Below are 22,989 nucleotides of genomic sequence, written 5' to 3'. Positions count from 1 at the left end.
TATTACAACAGTTTAAAAAGGGGATGAGGTTATGTTCTCTCAAAGAACTTGACTATAACTTAGGGAAACATTCACCATGGCTGCCCCTCCCACTTCCTTCTCTTTCCTCCCAAGGATTTCATGCCCACAGTTGGCTGATTGCCTTATAAGTCTGACACAATGGAAAGGCGGAAAAAAAGCAAGAAAACAGCACTTTCCAAAGGGAAATGGGAAAATTTGCCTATAGATACTTGGAAAGTAGAGACTAAAAAAGTAGATAAACAAAAGCAGAGAGGTAATACTCCCAAAACTTGGATAATCTAGACTACAAATCTTTCTAATATAAACATACCTTACTTCAAATAATTTCAATATATAAACATCTAAACCCATTAATGACTCACAGATTTGAGAACACAGTCTTTTTTTTTTTTTTGTACTTTGTGTGTAAATTATACTTCAATAAGCCTAACTTTTTAAAAAGCTTCACATGCTGCAAAATATCCCTTATGGGCAGACCTCTTACCTGGGCAAGGAAAGAGAGCAGAAAAAAGAAACAAGCACAAGAATGTGGGGCTACTTAAGGGAGTGTAGTAGTGGGGCACTGACAGCACAGACCTCGGTATGTCTTTGTGAAGTCTGGCGGTCTTGGGGATTAAGAACTGGCAGTTCTGATTGTTAGTCTGGAGCAGCTTCTACCTCCCTGGGAGGCCACTGTGCTCTCTATCCCACCCCTGAGGGATTAGGGAAGGAAAAGCATAGCAGGCTTGCCCAGGGCCTGACTACGACCCAGGTAGGCGGGGACACTAGGTACCTGCCCCAGCAGAGATGGCTTTCAGGTATACAGGTTGCTGCGCCTTCTGAAACTCACAGGGCAGCACTCAGACCATGCAGGCCCAAAGCCCTGATGCCTCCTGCAGGTTACACTTCCCGACACTTGCAAAAGGCTAGCACGAGAAGCACCCATAAGCAGGGTGAGAAAATCTGTCTTCATTTTTAAAATTCTTTACTTTCTTCACAGTTCCTATGAAACAGATCTAAATAAGCTTCAAGAATACATTTTAAAATTATTTTTGACAAAATAATAAACATACACCTTTCAAATGATAAAATAAAAAAAGTTTGGAATAAAAAATTTGTCTAAGAGCTGGGTGCAGTGGCTCACACCTGTAATCCTAGCACTTTGGGAGGCTGAGGCGGGTTGATCACCTGAGGTCAGGAGTTCGAGACTAGCCTGGCCAACATGGTGAAACCCTGTCTCTACTAAAAATACAAAAAATTAGCCAGGCATGGTGGTGCACGCCTGTAATTCCAGCTACTTGGGAAGCTGAGGCAGGAGAATTGCCTGAACCCGGGAGGCAGAGGTTGCAGTGAGCCGAGGTCATGCTACTGTACTCCAGCCTGGGCGGGCAACAGAGTAAGACTCCATCTCAAGAACAAAAAAAAAAAATTAGTCAAAGAAAGATGGCAGAATCAGAAGTACCAGGAACCCATCTCCCCACCTAGACGACTGTAAGCAGAATCTGTGATTCTGGAACTCTGGAGTCTATTCAGGTTTTCAGTTTCTAAGGAAAGACATGAATGGTAAATCACAGTTAGTTTGAGTCAATTTCAGCTCTTTGTGCCATTGCGGCTACCCATCACCCACTCTCAAAGCAGGCAACCATGCACATGTTCCCAGAGCACCCTGCACACAGTTTGTAAGAGTCAAGGTTGGCAACAAAGACCTTGCCCTCCAAATATCAGGAATCTGTGTTCTGATTGCTAATTGCTGCTTCTGATCAAAATGTGACACAGAGGCAGACTATCATTGTTTAACTGCCATTGGCTGAAAAAATTTCTCCAGGGATTTAAAGATCCAGAGCTATTTCACCCCTTTGATTTATTTTTAATTTTTAATTTTTATTTATTTATTTATTTTGCCTTTTAGGAGCCAAACATTTAAGGAGGATACTACTGCAAAAGAACTGCATACATAGGGCAATTTAGAAAGTCACTACACATGCCCAGGGAAAAACACAGGCCGAGAAGATCTTAAGATTACACCCAGCATAGAAATACTCTACAACAAATAAAAAAACTAAACAAAATAGCACATCTTAGAGAAAAGAGAAAAATCTAATTTCCAAAGTTACCACTCTTTAAGATTCAAATTCCAGTTTTTGACAACAATAACAAAAATCACAAAGCATACCAAAAAAAAAAAAACTACCCCAAGCAAAACATTAAGTATAGGCCAAAAGGAAAAAAATAAATTAACAGAAACTGTGCCTGAGAAGATCAGATGGCAGACACTTACTAGACATAGACTTTAAAACAAATGTTGAAAGGTGCTCAAAAAGCTAAAGGAAGATATGGATAATGTCAAAAAACAAAACTGAAATATCAATAAAGAGAAAACATAAAAAAATCAAAAAATAAATGCTGGAGCTGAAAAGTACAAAAACAAATAAAAATTTACTAGAGGAATTCAAAAGCCAATTTGGGCAGGCAGAAGAATCAGTAAACTTGGAAGGCAGAACGACTGAAAATACCACGTGTCTGAGGAACAGAAAAAAAAAACTGAAGGAAAATTGAAGACAAGAGCCTAAGACACCTGTGGAACACCATCATCAAGTGGACCAACACATACACACTCTGGGAATCCCAGCATAAAAAGAGTTGGAAAGGGGCAAGAAAGATTATGTGAAGAAATATTAATCAAAAACTTCCCAAATTTGATGAGACATGAATATAAATATTCAAGAAGCTCAATTAACTCCAAGTAGGAAAAACTCAGAGATCCAAGTAGGAAAAACTGAGATAGATTATAATCAAACTATGAAAAAAGAGAATCCTGAACATGGAATGAGAGAAGCAACCTGTAACATACAAAGGGATCCTCAATATCAGCAGATTTCTCATCAGAACGCTTGAAGGACAGAAGGCAGTGGGATGATATATTTAAAATCCTGAAAGGAAACAAACAAGTAAACACAAATACCTGTCAACTGAGAATACTATATCCAGCAAAAATGTCCTTAAAAATGAAGACATTAAGACATTTCCAGATTAACAAAAGCTGAGAGAGTTCATTATCACCAGACCTGTCCTGCAAGAAACGCTGAAGTGAGTCTTTCAGGCTGAAATAAAAGGAGACTAGACAGTAACTTGAAGCTGTATTAAGAAATAAAGATCTGAGAAATGATAAATACATGAGCAATTACCAAAGCTAGCATTATTGTAACATTGGTTTACAACTCCACTTTTTGTTTTCCACAAATTAAGACACTACTGCATTAAAAAACAATTATTAGTCTACGCTTTTAGACACACAATACATAAAAATGTAATTCTATGACATCAATAACTGGAAGGGAGCAGGGCCTGAATCTTATGAGCTGAATTTTTGTATGCTATTGAAAGTAAATTGGTATAAATTGAAATTGCAGTGTTATAACTTTAGGGCATTAAATGTGACCCCCAATGGCAACCACACACACACACACAGAAAATAGCAGAATATAAACAAAAGGAAATAACAAGGAAATTAAAACACTTCACCACAAAATATCAACTAAACACAAGTGCCAGTAAGGCAGGAAATGAGGGACAAAAAAGCTGTAAGGCATATAGAAAATAAACAGCAAAATGGAAGCAGTTAAATCCTTATCAATAATTACTTTAATTGTAAATGATAAAACTCTTCAATCAAAAGGCAGAGTTTGACAGAATGTATAAGAAAAACACAATCTACAAGAGGTTGTATATGCTGTCTACAAGAGACTCATTTCAGATCCAAAGACACAAATAAGGGATGTAAAAAGACATTCTATACAAGTAATAACCAAATGAGAGTGCAGGTAGCTACATTAATATCAGACAAACTAAATCAAAACAAGGTTGAGACAAAAAAGATATTACACATCAATAAGTGTCAATATAGCAAGAAGATATAATAATCAAAAACATTTACATGCCTAATAAGAGACCACCCAATTATATGAAGCAAAAAATTGACAGAATTGAAGGTAAACAGACAGTTCTGAAATAACAGCTGGACACTTCGATACCCTACTCTCAATAATGGACAAAAACACCCAGTCAGAATATAGGCAAGAAAATAGAGGATCTGGGCCAGACAAGGTGGCTAACGCCTATAATCCTAGCACTTCGAGAGGCCAAGGCGGGTGGATCACTTGAAGTCAGGAGTTCGAGATCATCCTGGCCAACATGGCGAAACCCTGTCTCTACTAAAAATACAAAAATTAGCTGGGCATGGTGGCATGTGCCTGTAATCCTACCTACTGGGGAGGCTGAGACCAGGAGAATCGCTCGAACCCAGGAGGTGGATGTTGCAGTGAGCCAAGATCGCACCACTGCACTCCAGCCTGGGTGACAGAGCAACACTGTGTCTTAAAAAAAAAAAAAAGGGAACCAAATAAAGTATCTTCTCCTATCACAACAGGATGTCACTGAAAATCAATAAAATCAATAACTGAAGAAAAAGTAGAAAATTCACCAACTGTGGAAATTAAAAAATACACGGTTAAACGCAGAAGAAATCACAAGGGAACTTAGAAAATACTTAGAAATAAATTAAAACAAAAAAACACAACATGCCAAAAATTACAGAACAGTAAAAGCAGTCCTAAGAGGGAAATTTGTAGTTGTACACATTTAATTGAAAAAGATCTCAAATCAATAATCCAACTTCAACTCTTAAGGAACTAGAAAAAGAACAAACTAATAAACCCAAAGCTAGCAGGATGAAGGAAATAACAAAGCTTAGAGAGGATATAAATAATAGAAAAATAACAGAGAAAAATCAATTAAACCAAAAACTGGTTCTTTGAAAAAATTTTAACAATTGACCCAGCTTTACCTGTATTAAGATAAAGAAGATTCAAATTACTAAAATCTGAAATAAAAGTAGGGACATTAGTATCAATTGCACAGAAGTTTAAAAAAAAGAGAAGACAGTACTATGAACAATTGTATGCCAACAAATTAGATAATATAGATTAAATGGAGAAATACCGAGAAGTACAAAATGTACTAATACTGAATCACACACACAAAAAGAAAATCTGAATAGACCTATAACTAGTAACAAGACTGAATCAATAACAACAATAAAAAAATTCCAAACAAAAGCCCTAGATGTGATTTTTTTATCTGTGAATTCTATCAAACATTTAAAGAACATCATTTTTTCCCAAAGTTTTTCCAAAAATGGATGAGGAAACACTTCCTAACACATTCAATGAGGCCAGCATTGCCCTGATAGCAAAGTCAAAGAAACTGCAAAAGAAAACTATAGACCAGTAGCCCTTAGGAACATTGATATAAAGTCCTCAACACAGAACCAACAAACTGAATTCCACAGCTTATTAAATGGATTATACACGAAGACCAAGTAAAATTTATTCCTGGGATGCAAAAATGGCTCAATATATGAAAAACAATATATCATGTTAATAGAAAGAAGAAAACAAATCACATGGTCATCTCAACTGGCACAGAAAAAATATTTGAAAAAATTCAACAAGATTTTATGATAAAAACACTCAATAAACTAAGAATAAAAAGAAATTACCACAACATAATGAAGGCCATATATAAAAATCCCACAGTGGCCAGGCATGGTGGCTCACTATAATCCCAGCACTATGGGAGGCCGAGGCAGGTGAATCACTTGAGGCCAAGAGTTCGAGACCAGCTTGGCCGACATGGTGAAACCATGTTTCTACTAAAAATACGAAAATTAGCTGGGCATAGTGGTGGACACCTGTAATCCCAGCTACTTGGGAGGCTGAAGCAGGAATCACTTGAACCTGGGGGGAGGAGGAGGGTGCAGTGAACCGAGATCGCACCACTGCACTCCAGCCTGGGCGACACAGCGAGACTCTATCTGGGGGGAAAAAAAAATCCCATAGCTAACATGATAGTCAATGGCAAAAAATTGAAAGCTTTTCCTATAAGGTCAGAAACAAGACAGGATGCCTGCTTTCACCACTTCCATTCAACATAGTATTGAATGTATGAGAGAGCATTAAGAAAAAGAATAAAAATCATCTCAAATTGGAAAGGAACAAGTAAAATTATCTCATTTGCAGATGATATAATCTTATATGCAGAAAACCTCAAGGATTTCAAACACAAAAAAAGAATAAACAAACCCGCGAAGAAGCAGGGCACAAATTTAATGTGCGAAGAATCAGTTGTGTTTCTATACCCTAAGAATGAACAATTAGGAAAGGAAATTAAGAAAAAGGATTTATAAGATCATCAGAATGAATAAAATACTTAGGAATTAACTTAACCAAGGAGGTAAAATACTTGTACACTGAAAATTACAAAACATTGCTGAAAGAAATGAAAGAATACGTAAATAAATGAAAAGACATCTGGTGTTCATGGCTTTAAAGACTTAATATTGTTAAGATGTCAGTACTATTCAATGCAATCTACAGATTAATACAATCCCTACCAAAATCCCAACAATGTTTCTAGTAGAAATAAAAAATCCAGGTGGGAGGAGGCGAGCTCAGGAAAAATAACTAATGGGTACTAGGCTTAATACCTGGGTGATGAAATAATCTATACAACAGAACACCTTGACACAAATTTACCTATGTAATAAACCTGCACATGCACCCCTAAACTTAAAAGTTAAAAAAAAAAATCCATTCTAAAACTCACAAAGGGCCCTGAAGGGCCAAAACCATCTTGAAATATAAGAAGTTGGGGCCATGCACAGTGGCTCATACCTGTAATCGCAACACTTTGGGACACTGAGGAGGGCAGATTGCTTGGGCTCAGGAGTTCGAGACCCGCCTGGGCAATATGGCAAAACCCTGTCTCTACAAGAAATACAAAAATTAGCTGAGCATGGTGGTATGTGTCTACAATCCCAGCTACTCAGGAGGCTGAGGTGGGAGGATTGCTTGAACCTCAGATGTGGAGGTTGCAGTGAGCTAAGATTGTGCCACTGCACTCCAGCCTGGGCAACAGAGCCAGATGCTATTTCAAAAAATAAGTAAATAAATAAATACACAAGACATATACTTCCTGGTTTCAAATTTTACTATAAAGCTACAGTACTAAAATTAGGGTGGTCCTGACATAAAAAAACAAACATATAGTCTAACAGAATAGTCGAGAGAGCCCAAAAATAAACCCTTGCATCTACTGTCAAATAATTTTCAACAAGAGTGCCAAGACTATTCAATGGGGAAAAAGACACTCTTTTCAACAAATAATGCTGGGAAAACTAGATATTCACATCCAAAAGTGTGAAGCTGGACTCTTACATAACATTATATACAAAATTTAACTCAAAATGGATCAAACACCTAAATGTGAGAGCTAAAACTATAAAAACCTTCAGGAGAAAACATGGGGGAAAGTTTCATGGTATGAATTTGGCAATTATTTCTTGAATGTGACACCAAAGGTACAGGCAACAAAAGAAAACAGACAAGTTGGATTTCTTCAAGCTAAATAGCTCCTGCACAGCAAAGGAAACAATCAACAGAGTGAAAAAGCAACCCATTCTTTATGGGAGAAAATATTTGCAAATAACATATCCAATAAGGGATTAATATTCAGAGAATACAAAGAACTTCTTTTTCTTTTTTTTGAGACAGAGTCTCGCTCTGTCACCCAGGCTGAGTGCAGTGGCACAATCTCAGCTCACTGCAACCCCCCCACCTTCCAGGTTCAAGCGAGTCTCCTGCCTCAGCCTCCCCAACAGCTGGGACTACAGGCGTGCACCATCACGCCCGACCACACCAGCTAATTTTTGTATTTTTAGCAGAGATGGGGTTTCACTATACCAGCCAGTCTGGTCTTGAACTCCTAACCTCGTGATCCACCTGCCTCGGCCTCCCAAAGGCATGAGCCACCGTGCCCAGCCAGAGTATACAAAGAACTTCTAAAACACAATTTTAAAATCCCAAACTACTCAATTCATAAATGGGCAAAAGGCTTGAAGAGACATCATTGCTCCAAAGCTGATATACAAATGACCAAATAAGCATGTGCAAATGTTCAATATCGCTGATCATTAGGAAAATGCAAATTAAAACCACAATGAGACTTCACACCCATTAGGATGGCTATTATTAAAAAAAAACATAAACAAAACAACACGATGGTGAGGATGTGGCAAATTCGGAACCCTAGTGTATTGCTGGTGGTAATGTAAAATTGGGCAGCCAGTATATCAAACAGTATGGTGGTTTCTCAAAAATTTAAATATAGAATTTCCATTCAATCCAGCAATCTCACTTTTGGGTACATATCCAAAAGAAATGAAAGCAGATACTCAAACAGGTATTATATACCCATATTCATAGCAGCATTATTCACAACAGCCAAAAGTGTCTATTGATGAATAAATGGATAAACAAAATATGGTATATACATACAATGGAATATTATTCAGCCTTTTAAAAGGAAGGAAATGCTAACAACTGCTACAACATGGATGAACCTTGAAGACAGTTAGTGAAATAAGCCAGTTACAAAAAGATATCGCGTGATTCCGCTTATACGAGGTACCTAGAATAGTCAAATACATAGAGATGAAAGTAGAACAATGGTTGGTACTAACAGGAGGAGCAATGAGGAGTTATTATTTAATGGATGTGGTATGTCAGTGTGGGATAATGAAAAAGTTCTAGAGATGGACAGTGGTGACAATTGCACAACAATGTAAATGTACTGAATGCTAGATGTTAATGCTACTGAACTGTATGTTTTATATATATATATATATATATATACACGCACACACACATATATATATAAAATATATTATCACAGTAACAAAATTACTCATCTCTGGCCCTATTTATCTTCAAACCTTTATTCCTGCTTCTCCCCAGATGCAATCACCCTCAACTACTCTGATTCTTTTTCCTCCTATTTAATTAGGTATTTTAAAATATTATTCTTAATACTGCTTCTTACAGATTTATTAACTACAGATGTCCTGCCATGGTAAAGGAGACTTACAAAACTAGCAGTATTCCATACATGTTTCACTTATCTTAATTCCCCTAAAATAGCAACATCACAATTGTGGGTTAACTCAAACAACCAATGCTAATAATTGTTTCCTTTTTCTAATTTGCTCAGTTTTGCAAGAATCCATTACATTTTTCTCCAAATATTTCAACATCCATCTATCAGTTTGATTATTTTCCCGGAAGTTCTAATCTCCTGCTCCAAGCAAAACTGGTAACTTTTCAGCTTGTGTCACAGCTGTCATCCTGGGACTTTCTTCTTTGTTGCTTCTGAGTGGGATTCTCTGTTTACTGAAGCTCTTTTATTTCCTTTCTTGGTTTATTCCCTTGTTTTGTTGAACCACATCTTCTGGTAATGTCCAAAAAAAATGTTCTTCATGAGCACATTTTTTTAGTCCTTGAGTTTTTCCCCCTACTTTCACACTTGATTGATGGTTTAACTGGATACAGAATTCTAGGCTGAATGCAGAACTTTCAAGGTGATGTTTTACCACCTTCTACCTTCAATTCTACTGCCAACAAGTTAGATGCTATTCATATCCCTAATCCCTCCTAGGTGATTCTAAAAAGTTTTTAGATATTATCTTTATTTCTGGTGTCCTAAAACAAATTTCATAATAATTTGCCTAGTATAGGGTTTCTTTTATTGTGCTTGGCACTATGTAGGTCTTTTCAATCTGGATGTTTCTCTCCTTTGTTTTCTCTTTATGAATCCTGTTAATTAGAGACAAGATCTCTACAATGATCCTATAGCACATTTTAATTGATAAAATTAACATATAACACTACAATATTGTCTAAAGCAGTCTGTACATATACAAATAATGTAATAACTAACATATATAGGTCTAACTACTAATTCTATGAGTTATACAGAATCAAAGTTACAATCTCAAAAACAGATGAGAAATGACAATGAATAATCTGTTCATTGACAGAGACAGGTCGGACATTACACAACTCCAGCTGATTTTTGTCACGCAGGAATGTCAGCCAAGTGTTGGAAGATCCTTTGAAATTTCAAAAGGAGCTAGAAATATAGCTTTTTATGTGAGGTCTCAATTTTTAAATATAGGTAATGTATTTCAATTTTAAACATGGTATGAATCAACAGTGTGAGGTCAAATAAAGAATATTAACAAGATTAGCCCAAGAGTTGTATACAAGATAATATGGTTCCTAAGGAAACAACTTCGGAATCTGACAGACCAGAACTCAACCTTCAGTCTCACTACTTACTAAAAGTAATGCTTGGGGAAGTTAACTTCTTTTAAACCATCTATGAAATGCGGATAGATTTACTATAGAGATTTAGTAAGGTTATATACATAAACTGGCTATACAACAGTTACACATGCAAATAAGTATGTAAATAAATGCCCAATAAATATCACCTATTATTAACATACAAAAAAATGCATTGGTGTAGATAATATAAACACTGTCAAATCCACTAAGGAATTAAGACTAACGAAAGAAGTAGGAGGTGGCCAGAACGGTGGCTCACGCCTATAATCCCAGCACTTTGGGAGGCCAAGGCAGGCAGATTACCTAAGGTCAGGAGTTCAAGGCTAGCCTGGCCAACATGGTGAAACCACGTTTCTACTAAAAATACAAAAATTAGCCAGGCATGTGGCGCGTGCCTGTAGTCCCGGCTACGGGAGGCTGAGGCAGGAGAATTGCTTGAACCCGGGAGGCAGAGGTTGCAATGAGATGAGATCGCCCCATTGCACTACAACCTGGGAAACAAACCAAGACCTCGTCTCAAGATTAAAAAAAAAAAAAAAAAAAAAAAAAGCAAGAGGCACCCAATAAGAACAGGGCTTTCTTTTGGGGTGATAAAATGTTTTGAAACTTGATAAAGGTAGAGATAACATTGTGAAGGTAATAAATGCCACGGAATGTACACTTTCTGTGGTTAAAATGGTTAGCTGTTATGTGAATTTCACTTTATTAAAGAAAAAATGTGGGAAAAAGGAGGTAATATGAGAGAAGGAGTCAGAATATGCTAGAAACAGAGAATGAAACTGATCATTCTTTCCTCTTTTGAAGCCTGCCTATAAATAATATCTCTTTAACTCCTTTTTTAAACTGAATAGCCAATACTGATGTTAGGGCAACAAATACTTCCTTTTTATTGAAAATCAACATACAACTAAGGTTGATAGACTGAGAGATCAACATATTTCAAATATTTCAAAAGAATATTTGAGACTGGGAGTGGAGGCTCACGCCTGTAATCCCAGCACTTTGGGAGGCTGAGACAGGTGGACTGCTTGAGTTCAGGAGTTCGAGACCAGCCTGGAAAACATGGTGAAACTCTGCCTCTACTAAAAATAGAAAAATTAGCCATGTACAGTGACACACGCCTGTGGTCCCAGCTACTTGAGAGGATGAGGTGGGAGGATCGCTGGAGCCCAGAAGTCGAGGTGAACCATGATCACAGCACCACCGTACTCCAGCCTGAGTGACCGAGCGAGACTCTGTCTCAAAAAAAAAAGGGGCGAGGGGGTGCTCTTGAATCTATTACACAGCTGCTTATACATGGGGGAAAAAGCTCACAGTGAATAAGACAATAAATAAATCTTTTTCAAAAATCACTATATATCAGAAGACTGTACTCTAAAAGCATTTCCTTATAATATAGGACTCATGCCACCAACAAAGAAAAGAAAAAGGAGGTAGAGGGAAAGGGAAAGAACAGAAAAGGAAAAGAAAAGCATCATACTAGAATCTCACTCTTGGGAGATTTACAATGCATAGTGGCATATTAAAGGTTCTGCAGTGAGAAAGACAGTTCACCTCTATTAAACCTCCATTCTCCTGATTTATAAGAAACAGAACAATTCTTAAGTTATGCCTCTTAAACTGAAGCACCAATTTTGTTAAAGACTGCCTAGATTTACACCAAATAACATAAATTGAAAAACTTCAGTATCAGCTTGAGGAATGAGATTAACATACATATTGGCCGGGTGCAGTGGCTCATGCCTGTAATCCCAGCACTTTGGGAGGCTGAGGCAGGCGGATCGCTTGAGCGCAGGAGTTTGAGACCAGCCTGGGAAACACAGCGAAACCCTATCTCTACAAAAAACACAAAAATTAGCCAGGCCTGGTGATGCGTGCCTGTGGTCCCAGCAACTTGGGAGGCTGAGGTGGGAGGATCACTTGAGCCCAGAAGGCAGAGGTTGCAGTGAGCCGTGATCATGCCTCTGCACCCCAGCCTGGGTGACAGAGCAAGAAACTGCCTTAAAAAAAAAAAAAAAAGGTGGCATTCCAAGATGGTCAAATAGGAACAGCTCCTGTCTGCAGCTCCCAGCATGATCCACGCGGAAGACAGGTGATTTCTACATTTCCAACTGAGGTACCTGGTTCTTCTCACTGGGACTGGTTGGAAAGTGGGTGCAGCCCACGGAGGGTGAGCCGAAGCAGGGCGGGGCATTGCCTCACCCAGGAAGCGCAAGGGGTCGGGGGATGTCCCTTTCCAAGCCAAGGGAAGCTGTGACACACTATACCGGGAAAATTGGGACACTGCCACCCAAATACTGCGCTTTTCCAACGGTCTTAGCAAATGGCACAACAGGAGATTATATCCCGTGCCTGGCTCAGCAGGTCCTACGCCCACAGAGCCTTGCTCACTGCTAGCGTAGCAGTTCCAAATTGAACTTCAAGGCAGCAGCCTGGCTGGGGGAGGGGCGTCCATCATTGCTGAGGCTTGAGTAGATAAAGTGGTTGGGAAGCTCCAACTGGGTGGAGCCCACCACAGCTCAAGGAGGCCTGCCTGCCTCTGTAGACTCCACCTCCGGAGGCAGGGCATAGCTGAACAAAAGGGAGCAGAAACTTCCTCAGACTTAAACATCCCTCTCTGACAGCTCTGAAGAGAGCAGTAGTTCTACCAGCACAGTGTTTGAGCTCTGAGAACGGACAGACTGCCTCCTCAGGTGGGTCCCTGACCCCCTTGTAGCCTAACTGGGAGACACCTCCCAGTAGGGGCCGACTGACACCTCATACAGCCGGGTGCCCCCGAGACGAAGCTTCCAGAGGAAGGCTCAGGCAGCAATATTTGCTGTTCTGCAATATTTGCTGTTCTGCAGCCTCCGCTGGTGATACCCAGACAAACAGTGTCTGGAGTGGACCTCCAGCAAACTCCAACAGACCTACAGCTGAGGGACCTGACTGTTAGAAGGAAAACTAACAAACAGAAAGGAATAGCATCAACATTAACAAAAAGGACATCCGCACCAAAACCCCATCTGTAGGTCACCATAATCAAAGACCAAAGGTAGATAAAACCACAAAGATGTGGAGAAAACAGAGCAGAAAAGCTGAAAATTCTAAAACCCAGAGTGCCTCTTCTCCTCCAAAGGATCACAGCTCCTCACCAGCAATGGAACAAAGCTGGATGAAGAATGACTTTGACGAGTTGACAGAAGTAGGCTTCAGAAGGTCAGTAGTAACAAACTTCTCCGAGCTAAAGAAGGATGTTCAAACCCATCGCAAGGAAGCTAAAACCCTTGAAAAAAGATTAGACAAATGGCTAACTAGAATAAACAGTGTACAGAAGACCATAAATGACCTGATGGAGCTGAAAATCATGGCTCGAGAACTACATGACGCATGCACAAGCTTCAGCAGCCGATTCGATCAAGTGGAAGAAAGGGTATCAGTAATTGAAGATCAAATGAATGAAATGAAGCAAGAAGAGAAGTTTAGAGAAAAAACAGTAAAAAGAAATGAACAAAGCCTCCAAGAAATATGGGACTATGTGAAAAGACCAAATCTACGTTTGATTGGTGTACTTGACAGTGACGGGGAGAATGGAACCAAGCTGGAAAACACTCTTCAGGATATTATCCAGGAGAACTTCCCCAACATAGCAAGGCAGGCCAACATTCAAATTCAGGGAATACAGAGACCACCACAAAGATACTCCTAGAGAAGAGCAACCCCAAGACACATAATTGTTAGATTCACCAAGGTGGAAATGCAGGAAAAAATGTAAAGGGCAGCCAGAGAGAAAGGTCGGGTTACCCACAAAGGGAAGCCCATCAGACTAACAGCAGATCTCTCCGCTGAAACTCTACAAGCCAGAAGAGAGTGGGGGCCAATATTCTACATTCTTAAAGAAAAGAATTTTCAACCCAGAATTTCATATCCAGCCAAACTAAGCTTCATAAGGGAAGGAGAAATAAAAACCTTTACAGACAAGCAAATGCTGAGAGATTTTGTCACTACCAGGCCTGCCTTACAAGAGCTCCTGAAGGAAGCACTAAACATGGAAAGGAACAACTGGTATCAGCCACTGCAAAAACATGCCAAATTGTAAAGACCATTGATGCTAGGAAGAAACTACATCAACTAATGGGCAAAATAACCAGCTAACATCACAATGACAGGATCAAATTCACACCTAACAATATTAACCTTAAATGTAAATGGGGTAAATGCCCCAGTTAAAAGACAAAGACTGGCAAATTGGATAAAGAGTCAAGACCCATCAGTGTGCTGTATTCAGGAGATGTATCTCACATGCAGACACACACACAGGCTCAAAATAAAGGGATGGAGGAAGATCTACCAAGCAAATGGAAAGCAAGAAAAAGCAGGGGTTGCAATCCTAGTCTCTAATAAAACAAACTGTAAACCAACAAAGATCAAAAGAGACAAAGAAGGGCATTACATAATGGTAAAGGGATCAATTCAACAAGAAGAGCTAACTATCCTAAATATATATACACCCAATACAGGAGCACCTAGATTCATAAAGCAAGTCCTGAGTGACCTACAAAGAGACTTAGACTCCCACACAGTTAATATCGGGAGATTTTAACACCCCACTGTCAATATGAGACAGATCAACGAGACAGAAGGTTAACAAGGATATCCAGGATTTGAACTCAGCTCTGCACCAAGCAGACCTAATAGACATCTACAGAACTCTCCATCCCAAATCAACAGAATATACATTCTTATCAGCACCGCATCACACTTATTCCAAAATTGACCACATAGTTGGAAGTAAAGCACTCACTCCTCAGCAAATGTAAAAGAACAAAAATCACAACAAACTGTCTCTCAGACCACAGTGCAATCAAATTAGAACTCAGGATTAAGAAACTTACTCAAAACTGCACAACTACATGGAAACTGATCAACCTGCTCCTGAATGACTACTGGGTAAATAACAAAATGAAGGCAGAAATAAAGATGTTCTTTGAAACCAATGAGAACAAAGACACAACGTACCAGAATCTCTGGGACACATTTAAAGCAGTGTATACAGGGAAATTTATAGCACTAAATGCCCACAAGAGAAAGCAGGAAAGATCTAAAACCAACACCCTAATATCACAATTAAAACAACTAGAGATGCAAGAGCAAACAAATTCAAAAGCTAGCAGAAGGCAAGAAATAACTAAGATCAGAGCAGAATTGAAGGAGATAGGACACAAAAAACCCTTCAAAAAAAATCAATGAATCCAGGAGCTGGTTTTTTTAAAAAACAAAATTTTTTTAAAAAACAAAATTGGTAGACTGGTAGCAAGACTAATAAAGAAGAAAAGAGAGAATAATCAAATAGATGCAATAAAAAATGATAAAGGGGATATCACCACTGATCCCACAGAAATACAAACTACCATCAGAGAATACTATAAACATCTCTATGCAAATAAACTAGAAAATCTAGAAGAAATGGATAAATTCCTGGACATATACACCCTCTCAAGACTAAACCAGGAAGAAGTTGAATCCCTGAACAGACCAGTAACAGGCTCTGAAATTGAGGCAATAATTAATAGCCTACCAACCGAAAAAAGTCCAGGACCAGACAGATTCACAGCCGAATTCTACCAGAGGTAAAAAGACGAGCTGGTACCATTCCTTCTGAAACTATTCCAATTCATACAAAAAGAGGGAATCCTCCCTAACTCATTTTAGGAGGCCAGCACCATCCCGATACCAAAGCCTGGCAGAGACACAACAAAAAAAGAGAATTTTAGACCAATACCCCTGATGAACATCGATGCAAAAATCCTCAATAAAATATTGGCAAACCGAATCCAGCAGCACATCAAAAAGCTTATCCACCAAGATCAAGCTGGCTTCATCCCTGTGATGCAAGGCTGGTTCAACATACGCAAATCAATAAACATAATCCATCACATAAAGAGAACCAAAGACAAAAAACCACATGATTATCTCAATAGATGCAGAAAAGGCCTTTGACAAAATTCAACAGCCCTTCATGCTAAAAACTCTCAATAAATTAGGTATTGATGGAACGTATCTCAAAATAATAAGAGCTATTTATGACAAACCCACAGCCAGTATCATACTGAATGGGCAAAAACTGGAAGCACTCCCTTTGAAAACTGGCACAAGACAGGGACGCCCTCTCTCACCACTCCTATTCAACATAGTGTTGGAAGTTCTGGCCAGGACAATCAGGCAAGAGAAAGAAATAAAGGGTATTCAATTAGGAAAAGAGGAAGTCAAATTGTCCCTGTTTGCAGATGACATGATTGTATATTTAGAAAGCCCCACTGTCTCAGCCCAAAATCTCCTTCAGCTGATAAGCAACTTCAGCAAAGTCTCAGGATACAAAATCAATGTGCAAAAACCACAAGCATTCTTATACACCAATAACAGACAGACAGAGAGCCAAACCATGAGTGAACTCCCACTCACAACTGCTACAAAGAGAATAAAATACCTAGGAATCCAACTTACAAGGGATGTGAAGGACCTCTTCAAGAACTACAAACCACTGCTCAACGAAACAAAAGATGACACAAACAAATGGAAGAACATTCCATGCTCATGGCTAGGAAGAATCAATATCGTGAAAATGGCCACACTGCCCAAGGTAATTTATAGATACAATGCCATCCCCATCAAGCTACCAATGAATTTCTTCACAGAATTGGAAAAAACTACTTTAAAGTTCATATGGAGCCAAAAAAGAGTCCACACTGCCAAGACAATCCTAGGCAGAAAGAAAAAAGCTGGAGGCATCACACTACCTGACTTCAAACTATACTACAAGGCTACAGTAACCAAAACAGCATGGTACTGGTACCAAAACAGAGATATAGACCAATGGAACAGAACAGAGCCCTCAGAAATAACATGACACATCTACAACCATCTGATCTTTGACAAACCTGACAAAAACAGGAAATGGGGAAAGGGTTCCCTAGTTAATAAATGGTGCTGGGAAAACTGGCTAGTCATATGTAGAAAGCTGAAATTGGATCATTTCCTTACGCCTTATACAAAAATTAATTCAAGATGGATTAAAGACTTAAATGTTAAAGACTTAAATGTAGACCTAAAACCATAAAAACCCTAGAAGGAAACCTAGGCAATACCATTCAGGACATAGGCATGGGCAAGGACTTCATGACTAAAACACCAAAAGCAATGGCAACAAAAGCCAAAATAGTCAAATGGGATCTAATTAAACTAAAGAGCTTCTGCACAGCAAAAGAAACTACCATCAGAGTGGACAGGCAACCTATAGAATGGAAGAAAATTTTTGCAATCTACCCATCTGACAAATGGCTAATATCCAGAATCTACAAAGAACTTAAACAAATTTACAGGAAAAAATCAAACAACCGCATCAAAAAGTGGGCAAAGGATATGAACAGACACTTTCCAAAAGAAGACATTTATAGACATTTATGCAGCCAACAGACACATGAAAAAATGCTCATCATCACTGGCCATCAGAGAAATGCAAATCAAAACCACAATGAGATACCATCTCACACCAGTTAGAATGGCGATCATTAAAAAGTCAGGAAACAACAGGTGCTGGAGAGGATGTGGAGAAACAGGAACACTTTTACACTGTTGGTGGGACTGTAAACTAGTTCAACCATTGTGGAAGACAGTGTGGCAATTCCTCAGGGATCTATAACTAGAAATACCATTTGACCCAGCAATCCCATTACTGGGTATATACCCAAAGGATTATAAATCATGCTACTATAAAGAGACATGCATACGTATGTTTCCTGCAGCACTATTCACAATAGCAAAGAATTAGAACCAACCCAAATGTCCATCAATGATTGACTGGATTAAGAAAATGTGGCACATATACACCATGGAGTAGTATGCAGCCATAAAAAAGGATGAGTTTCACGTCCTTTGTAGGGACATAGATGAAGCTGGAAACCATCATTCTGAGCAAACTATCGCAAGGACAGAAAACCAAACACTGCATGTTCTCACTCACAGGTGGCAACTGAACAATGAGAACAGTTGGACACAGGGCGGGGAACATCACACACTGGGGCCTGTCCTGGGGTGGGGGGTTGGGAGAGGGATAACATTAGGAGAAATACCTAATGTAAATGACGAGTTAATGGGTGCAGCAAACCAACACGGCACATGTATACATATGTAACGAATCTGTAAGTTGTGCATATGTACCCTATTACTTAAAGTGTAATAAAAAAAGATTAACATACATATTACAGAATAATCAATTATCTGAATAAAACACTGTTTCATATTACCAGCATGTCAGGACAAGAGCTTAGCAGCAATAAAGGAGGAAAACAGCAGTAGTAAGAGGAAAAGAAGAAAAAAACAATTTGGGAATAGTTAGCTTCTATGAGATGTGGCTTTCTTACTGTCAATTCCAAATGCTATATATATAAGCAAAACTGTTGCAATCAAGATAGTAAAAAACAGCAACAATAACAACAACAATAAAAAAGAGTAAAAAAATTACAGCTTGGTTCACTTTTCCCTCACTTTCTTTTGGCTTATTTTTTACATTAATTCCCAATCGTAGGAGGTAACCTCAAAAGGAGAAGTTAAATATTTGTCTCAAAAGGACTGTGAGTACCTCAAGTATAAAACTTCACATTCCATAACAAATCGTATCCCTCAAAGTTAAATAATACTGATCAATTTAGCCAGGCGTGGCGGCTCACACCTGTAATTCCAGAGGCCGAGACAGATGGATCACCCGAGGTCAGGAGTTTGAGACCAGACTGGCCAACAAGGTAAAACCCCATCTCTACTACAAATACAAAAATTAGCTGGGCGTGGGGGCGGGCATCTATAATCCCAGCTGCTCTGCAGGCTGAGGCAGGAGAATCGCTTGAACCCAGGAGGCAGAGGTTGCAGTGAGCTGAGATGGCACCACTGCACTCCAGCCTGGGCGACAAGAGTGAGACTCCGTTTCAAAAAAAAAAAAAAAAATACTGAGCAATGTAAGCCTGAAGGCATTTGCAATCTGAGTTTATTTTAGTCAAAGCAATGATGTAGTACAACAATAACAAAGTCTAATCTCTGCAGAGTATTTTCCGTTTGGGGGAAAATCACAGGAAAAATATGCAGTATAAGAGAAAAGGAAAATTTTAAATATTCTTTGGGCATTCTAATAGAGAGGGCAAACAAAAATCCAACTGAAAATACTTTCGTTAACAGAAAAATTAAGTATACAAAAATTTTAAAAACATTTTTCACTGTGACACTATCATCTTTGAACCAAAAAAGGAATCACTACTGATTACTAATATCCTCAATATAATGTGAACCAATCAAGGAAATTAATCACTTAGGTACTAGGCACAGCCATTCTCTTGGAGACTTTAATCCTAACAGGCAAATTACTTAGGAATTATTTATTTCCATTTTAGTTGATAGAAAAAAAACAATATCTTTATTTCTGGTCTCTGTTCATCCTTTCTCTCATAAAAGAAGAGGAGGGGCCTGGGCAATAGAGGCTATCAAAGCTTTATTGGCCAATTATCCCCCAATCAAAAAAGAATGAGACAAAAGGAAACAAGGACAGCATAGCTATTATATTCAGCAGATAATTCTTCATGTTGACATGCTATTGATAGTATCATAAGAGGTGACAAGATCCATCAGCTAAAAGAACCACTGGCTAAATATTAATCGGGATACATAAAACATTTTTTTTTTAGAAATGGCATATTTGAAGAAATCATATGGCTAGACAAAACAAACTAGATAGATTGTGAAGCTAGATAGACTAAACCTCAGTCTTGATTACTAATTACAAGCTGAATGTGTAAATCTTTTCCTTCAGAGGCATAAAGGTAAGAGTTATGAATCAAATGGAAGGACCAAAATGCTTCCCAATGAAGTATTTTCTTGGTGAAGTTATTGCAATCTAAGGTCTGAAAATCAGCTGTACAGGAACTTTATCAGTAACCTAAAAGATGATCAATCAGCCTCAGTGACTAACGACACTGAGAAGAGACCAACGTAAAAACTAGCACACCAGATTAATTTACCACGAAGATATTCTCACCATAATCAGAAAACCTGCCCTCTATTCAGAGTATTCACTCTTTTTTGGTATGAGTACTAATCTGGCTGGGTTGAATTAGTGCTTAGTTGAATACAGAATTAAAATAATGTGAAGTAGGTCATCTTGTGGGATATATCATGCAGGCCATAAAGAGGCCCGATAAACACTTCTGTACCATAGGAGAGGATACACGTCTGGTGACTGTACTGCTCACTTCCCAGATTCACCATCTTCCTTAATTCAAAATGTATCTTTTTCTTTTTTCTATGGCTCATTGCTTTTTCTTTAGAAGTGTTATCACAAGCTATATCAACCTGCTGTTCCCATCAGCTTGCAATGTTAAGCATCCTTCTACTGTGCCCTGCCTAACTATGAGAAGATAAATTCATTTCTCTATTTTCAGCTTCTTAAACAGTCCTTCTGGCATCTCTATGTACCAGCTATAATTTTAATAGAAACTATAAAAACTAGGGGGATTTTTTGTAGTTTTTGTAGGTACAAAAATTTGATTTTCAATATAAATATTACAAAATTCTAAATGAACACAACTCAATACTACAGAAAATTGTAAATCTACTGTGGTTCAAAGCAAGTTGCTAAAACTTATGGCTAGCTCATGAAGAATGTAGGTTGTCTTATATACTTACACAACTATTATAAAAGGAGTCTACATCTGCATAATGCTTTATAAGTTACAAAGTACTTTCCCATCCATTTTAACATCTAATTGTCATAACCACCAAGTATTTAAATTGAAAGTCTCCAGGAAAGATACTAATGAAAGAGTGTAAAGGAAATAATCCACAACTTAAACTTTTTTTTTAAGAGATGGGTTCTCGCTGTGTTACCCAGACTGGCCTCTACCCTCTACCTGGGGGTTCAAGCCAAGTGATCCTCCCACCTCAGCCTCCCAAGTAGCTGGGACTACAGGAGCACATCACAATGCTTGACCTGAAATTTTAACTTTTAAAGCCATTAAGGTTCTTACTGACAATTTACACTTGATTTATTAATACACACATATTTTTGCTCTGAAATTAGCAAATATGTTAAGACTATTTGCACATCAGACATGAATTCCTTTCATAAAATACGCCACGAATTCTTAAGGTTCCTACTGACAATTTACAGTTAATTTATTCATACATATATATTTTTGCTCTGAAATTAGAAAATATGTTAAGACTATTTGCACATCAGACACGAATTCCTCCTTTCATAAAATATGCCATGAATTCTTAAGATTGTATATTTTAAAAATAATATTTACATGGGCCTTGAGAAATAAATTGTTCTAAACTAAATGATAATCGCAGTTAGAAAATTATGCAAAATTATAAAACTGATTAGCCTTGGTACACCCAGCGATTCCTTTCTATATCTCTTGTACCAACCAAATACTTCTTCAGGTAGTTGGTATACATATGCACAGTGGTACCTTAAAATTTGGTCTACATAAAAATATACAGTATTAGTCATCTACATCTTAGTGTGAATAAATTTAACTGAATAAATCCACTCTAGGATTTTAAGCCTAATCCCCAACTATGAAATAAGACAAAAATCACACTGTAATGGAATCCAGGTATTAAACCTGGTGACCGGCATTTTATGGAATCCAGGAAATGATATAACATAAGTACCTGATTATGTATAAGGTCAGTTCTTATCAAATGAACTGTATCCCCCTGAAGTCCATTAGGTACGGTAAGCCAAAAAATGATTATAGAGCACTACAATAATAAAGTTTACATCACAAAGTATCTTTTTCTGTGGCTTAGAAATCTTTTCTAAATGAAAATACAACATGAATATAAACATCAATATTTGAAATAGAAAATCAAAGCATTCTTACCTTACTACATCATCAATATTGTTCCTGTATACGCCTTCAAGTCTTTCTGCAGGAAATCCCATAGCAATAATGTTTGGATAAATATCTGAGTACTTTAGTTAAGGAAAGAAATATCTGAAATATGCAGCAATCAAACTAAAAGAGTACATTTTAAAACATTAGCTAGTTATGAAAAGAAAGCTTTCCCCACTATAGCTGGAGTAATAAAAGGTGGTCAATGTATTTATGTATAACCATTTATGTATAATACTGGTAAAGATAAAAGGTAACTTCCACATGGACAGTATTCAGGTATATGAGAAAAACAGAAACTCGTGGTTTATAAATCACAGAACTAAAGTACTTTATGTCAAAAACCAAAAATCAAAACAAAACCCCAAAATTGACACCTGCCTGAAAAGACAAGAGTTCAACTTCTAATTTTTCATGGCTAAAAAAGGCAACACGTTATAGAAAAAAGAAGACACAGTGAAAATCTGGAAGTCAGATTTAAGAGCTGGCTATGTCTCTAACTAGTTGTGTAATTTGGACAAGTCACTTAACCTTTCTAGACCGCAATTTCCTATTCTACATGATAATTAGACTCAAAGAGATTACTACTAAGGTTTCTTCCAGCCCTTGCTATCTATGACTTGATAATACTGAACTGAGGTAGAAACTTCATTTATTATTACTTTCAATCAAACTACAGTTGGCCAATGAACAAAACCGGTTTGAGCTGTGTCGGACCACTTGTATGTGGACCTTCTTCTACCTCTGCCACCCATGAGACAGCAAGTCTGACCTTTCCTCTCTCTCCTACTCCTCGGCCTACTCAAAGTGAAGGCAATGAGGAT

General features: G+C 38.0%; 1 protein-coding gene across 3 annotated transcripts in view; it reads right to left on the bottom strand.

Moving 5' to 3' along the window:
* The window catches only part of PTEN (phosphatase and tensin homolog), a 107,805-nt gene that overhangs the window by 55,301 nt on the left and 29,515 nt on the right, over positions 1-22,989 (bottom strand). Inside the window, exons 2-3 of one of the 3 annotated variants that reach the window (XM_055092247.2) lie at positions 22,154-22,238; positions 6,732-6,824 (exon numbers count right to left, since the gene is read on the bottom strand). The exons of 1 other annotated variant lie outside the window; for it this stretch is intronic. In XM_055092247.2, coding sequence (XP_054948222.1) covers positions 6,732-6,824; positions 22,154-22,238 — 178 coding nt within the window. 3 annotated transcript variants of the gene reach the window in all.

The sequence above is a fragment of the Pan paniscus genome, chromosome 8 (assembly GCF_029289425.2).
Source record: "Pan paniscus chromosome 8, NHGRI_mPanPan1-v2.0_pri, whole genome shotgun sequence".
NCBI lineage: Eukaryota > Metazoa > Chordata > Mammalia > Primates > Hominidae > Pan > Pan paniscus.
The sequence above is the reverse complement of the archived record's forward strand: the minus strand, read 5'-3'. Positions and strand labels throughout refer to the sequence as shown.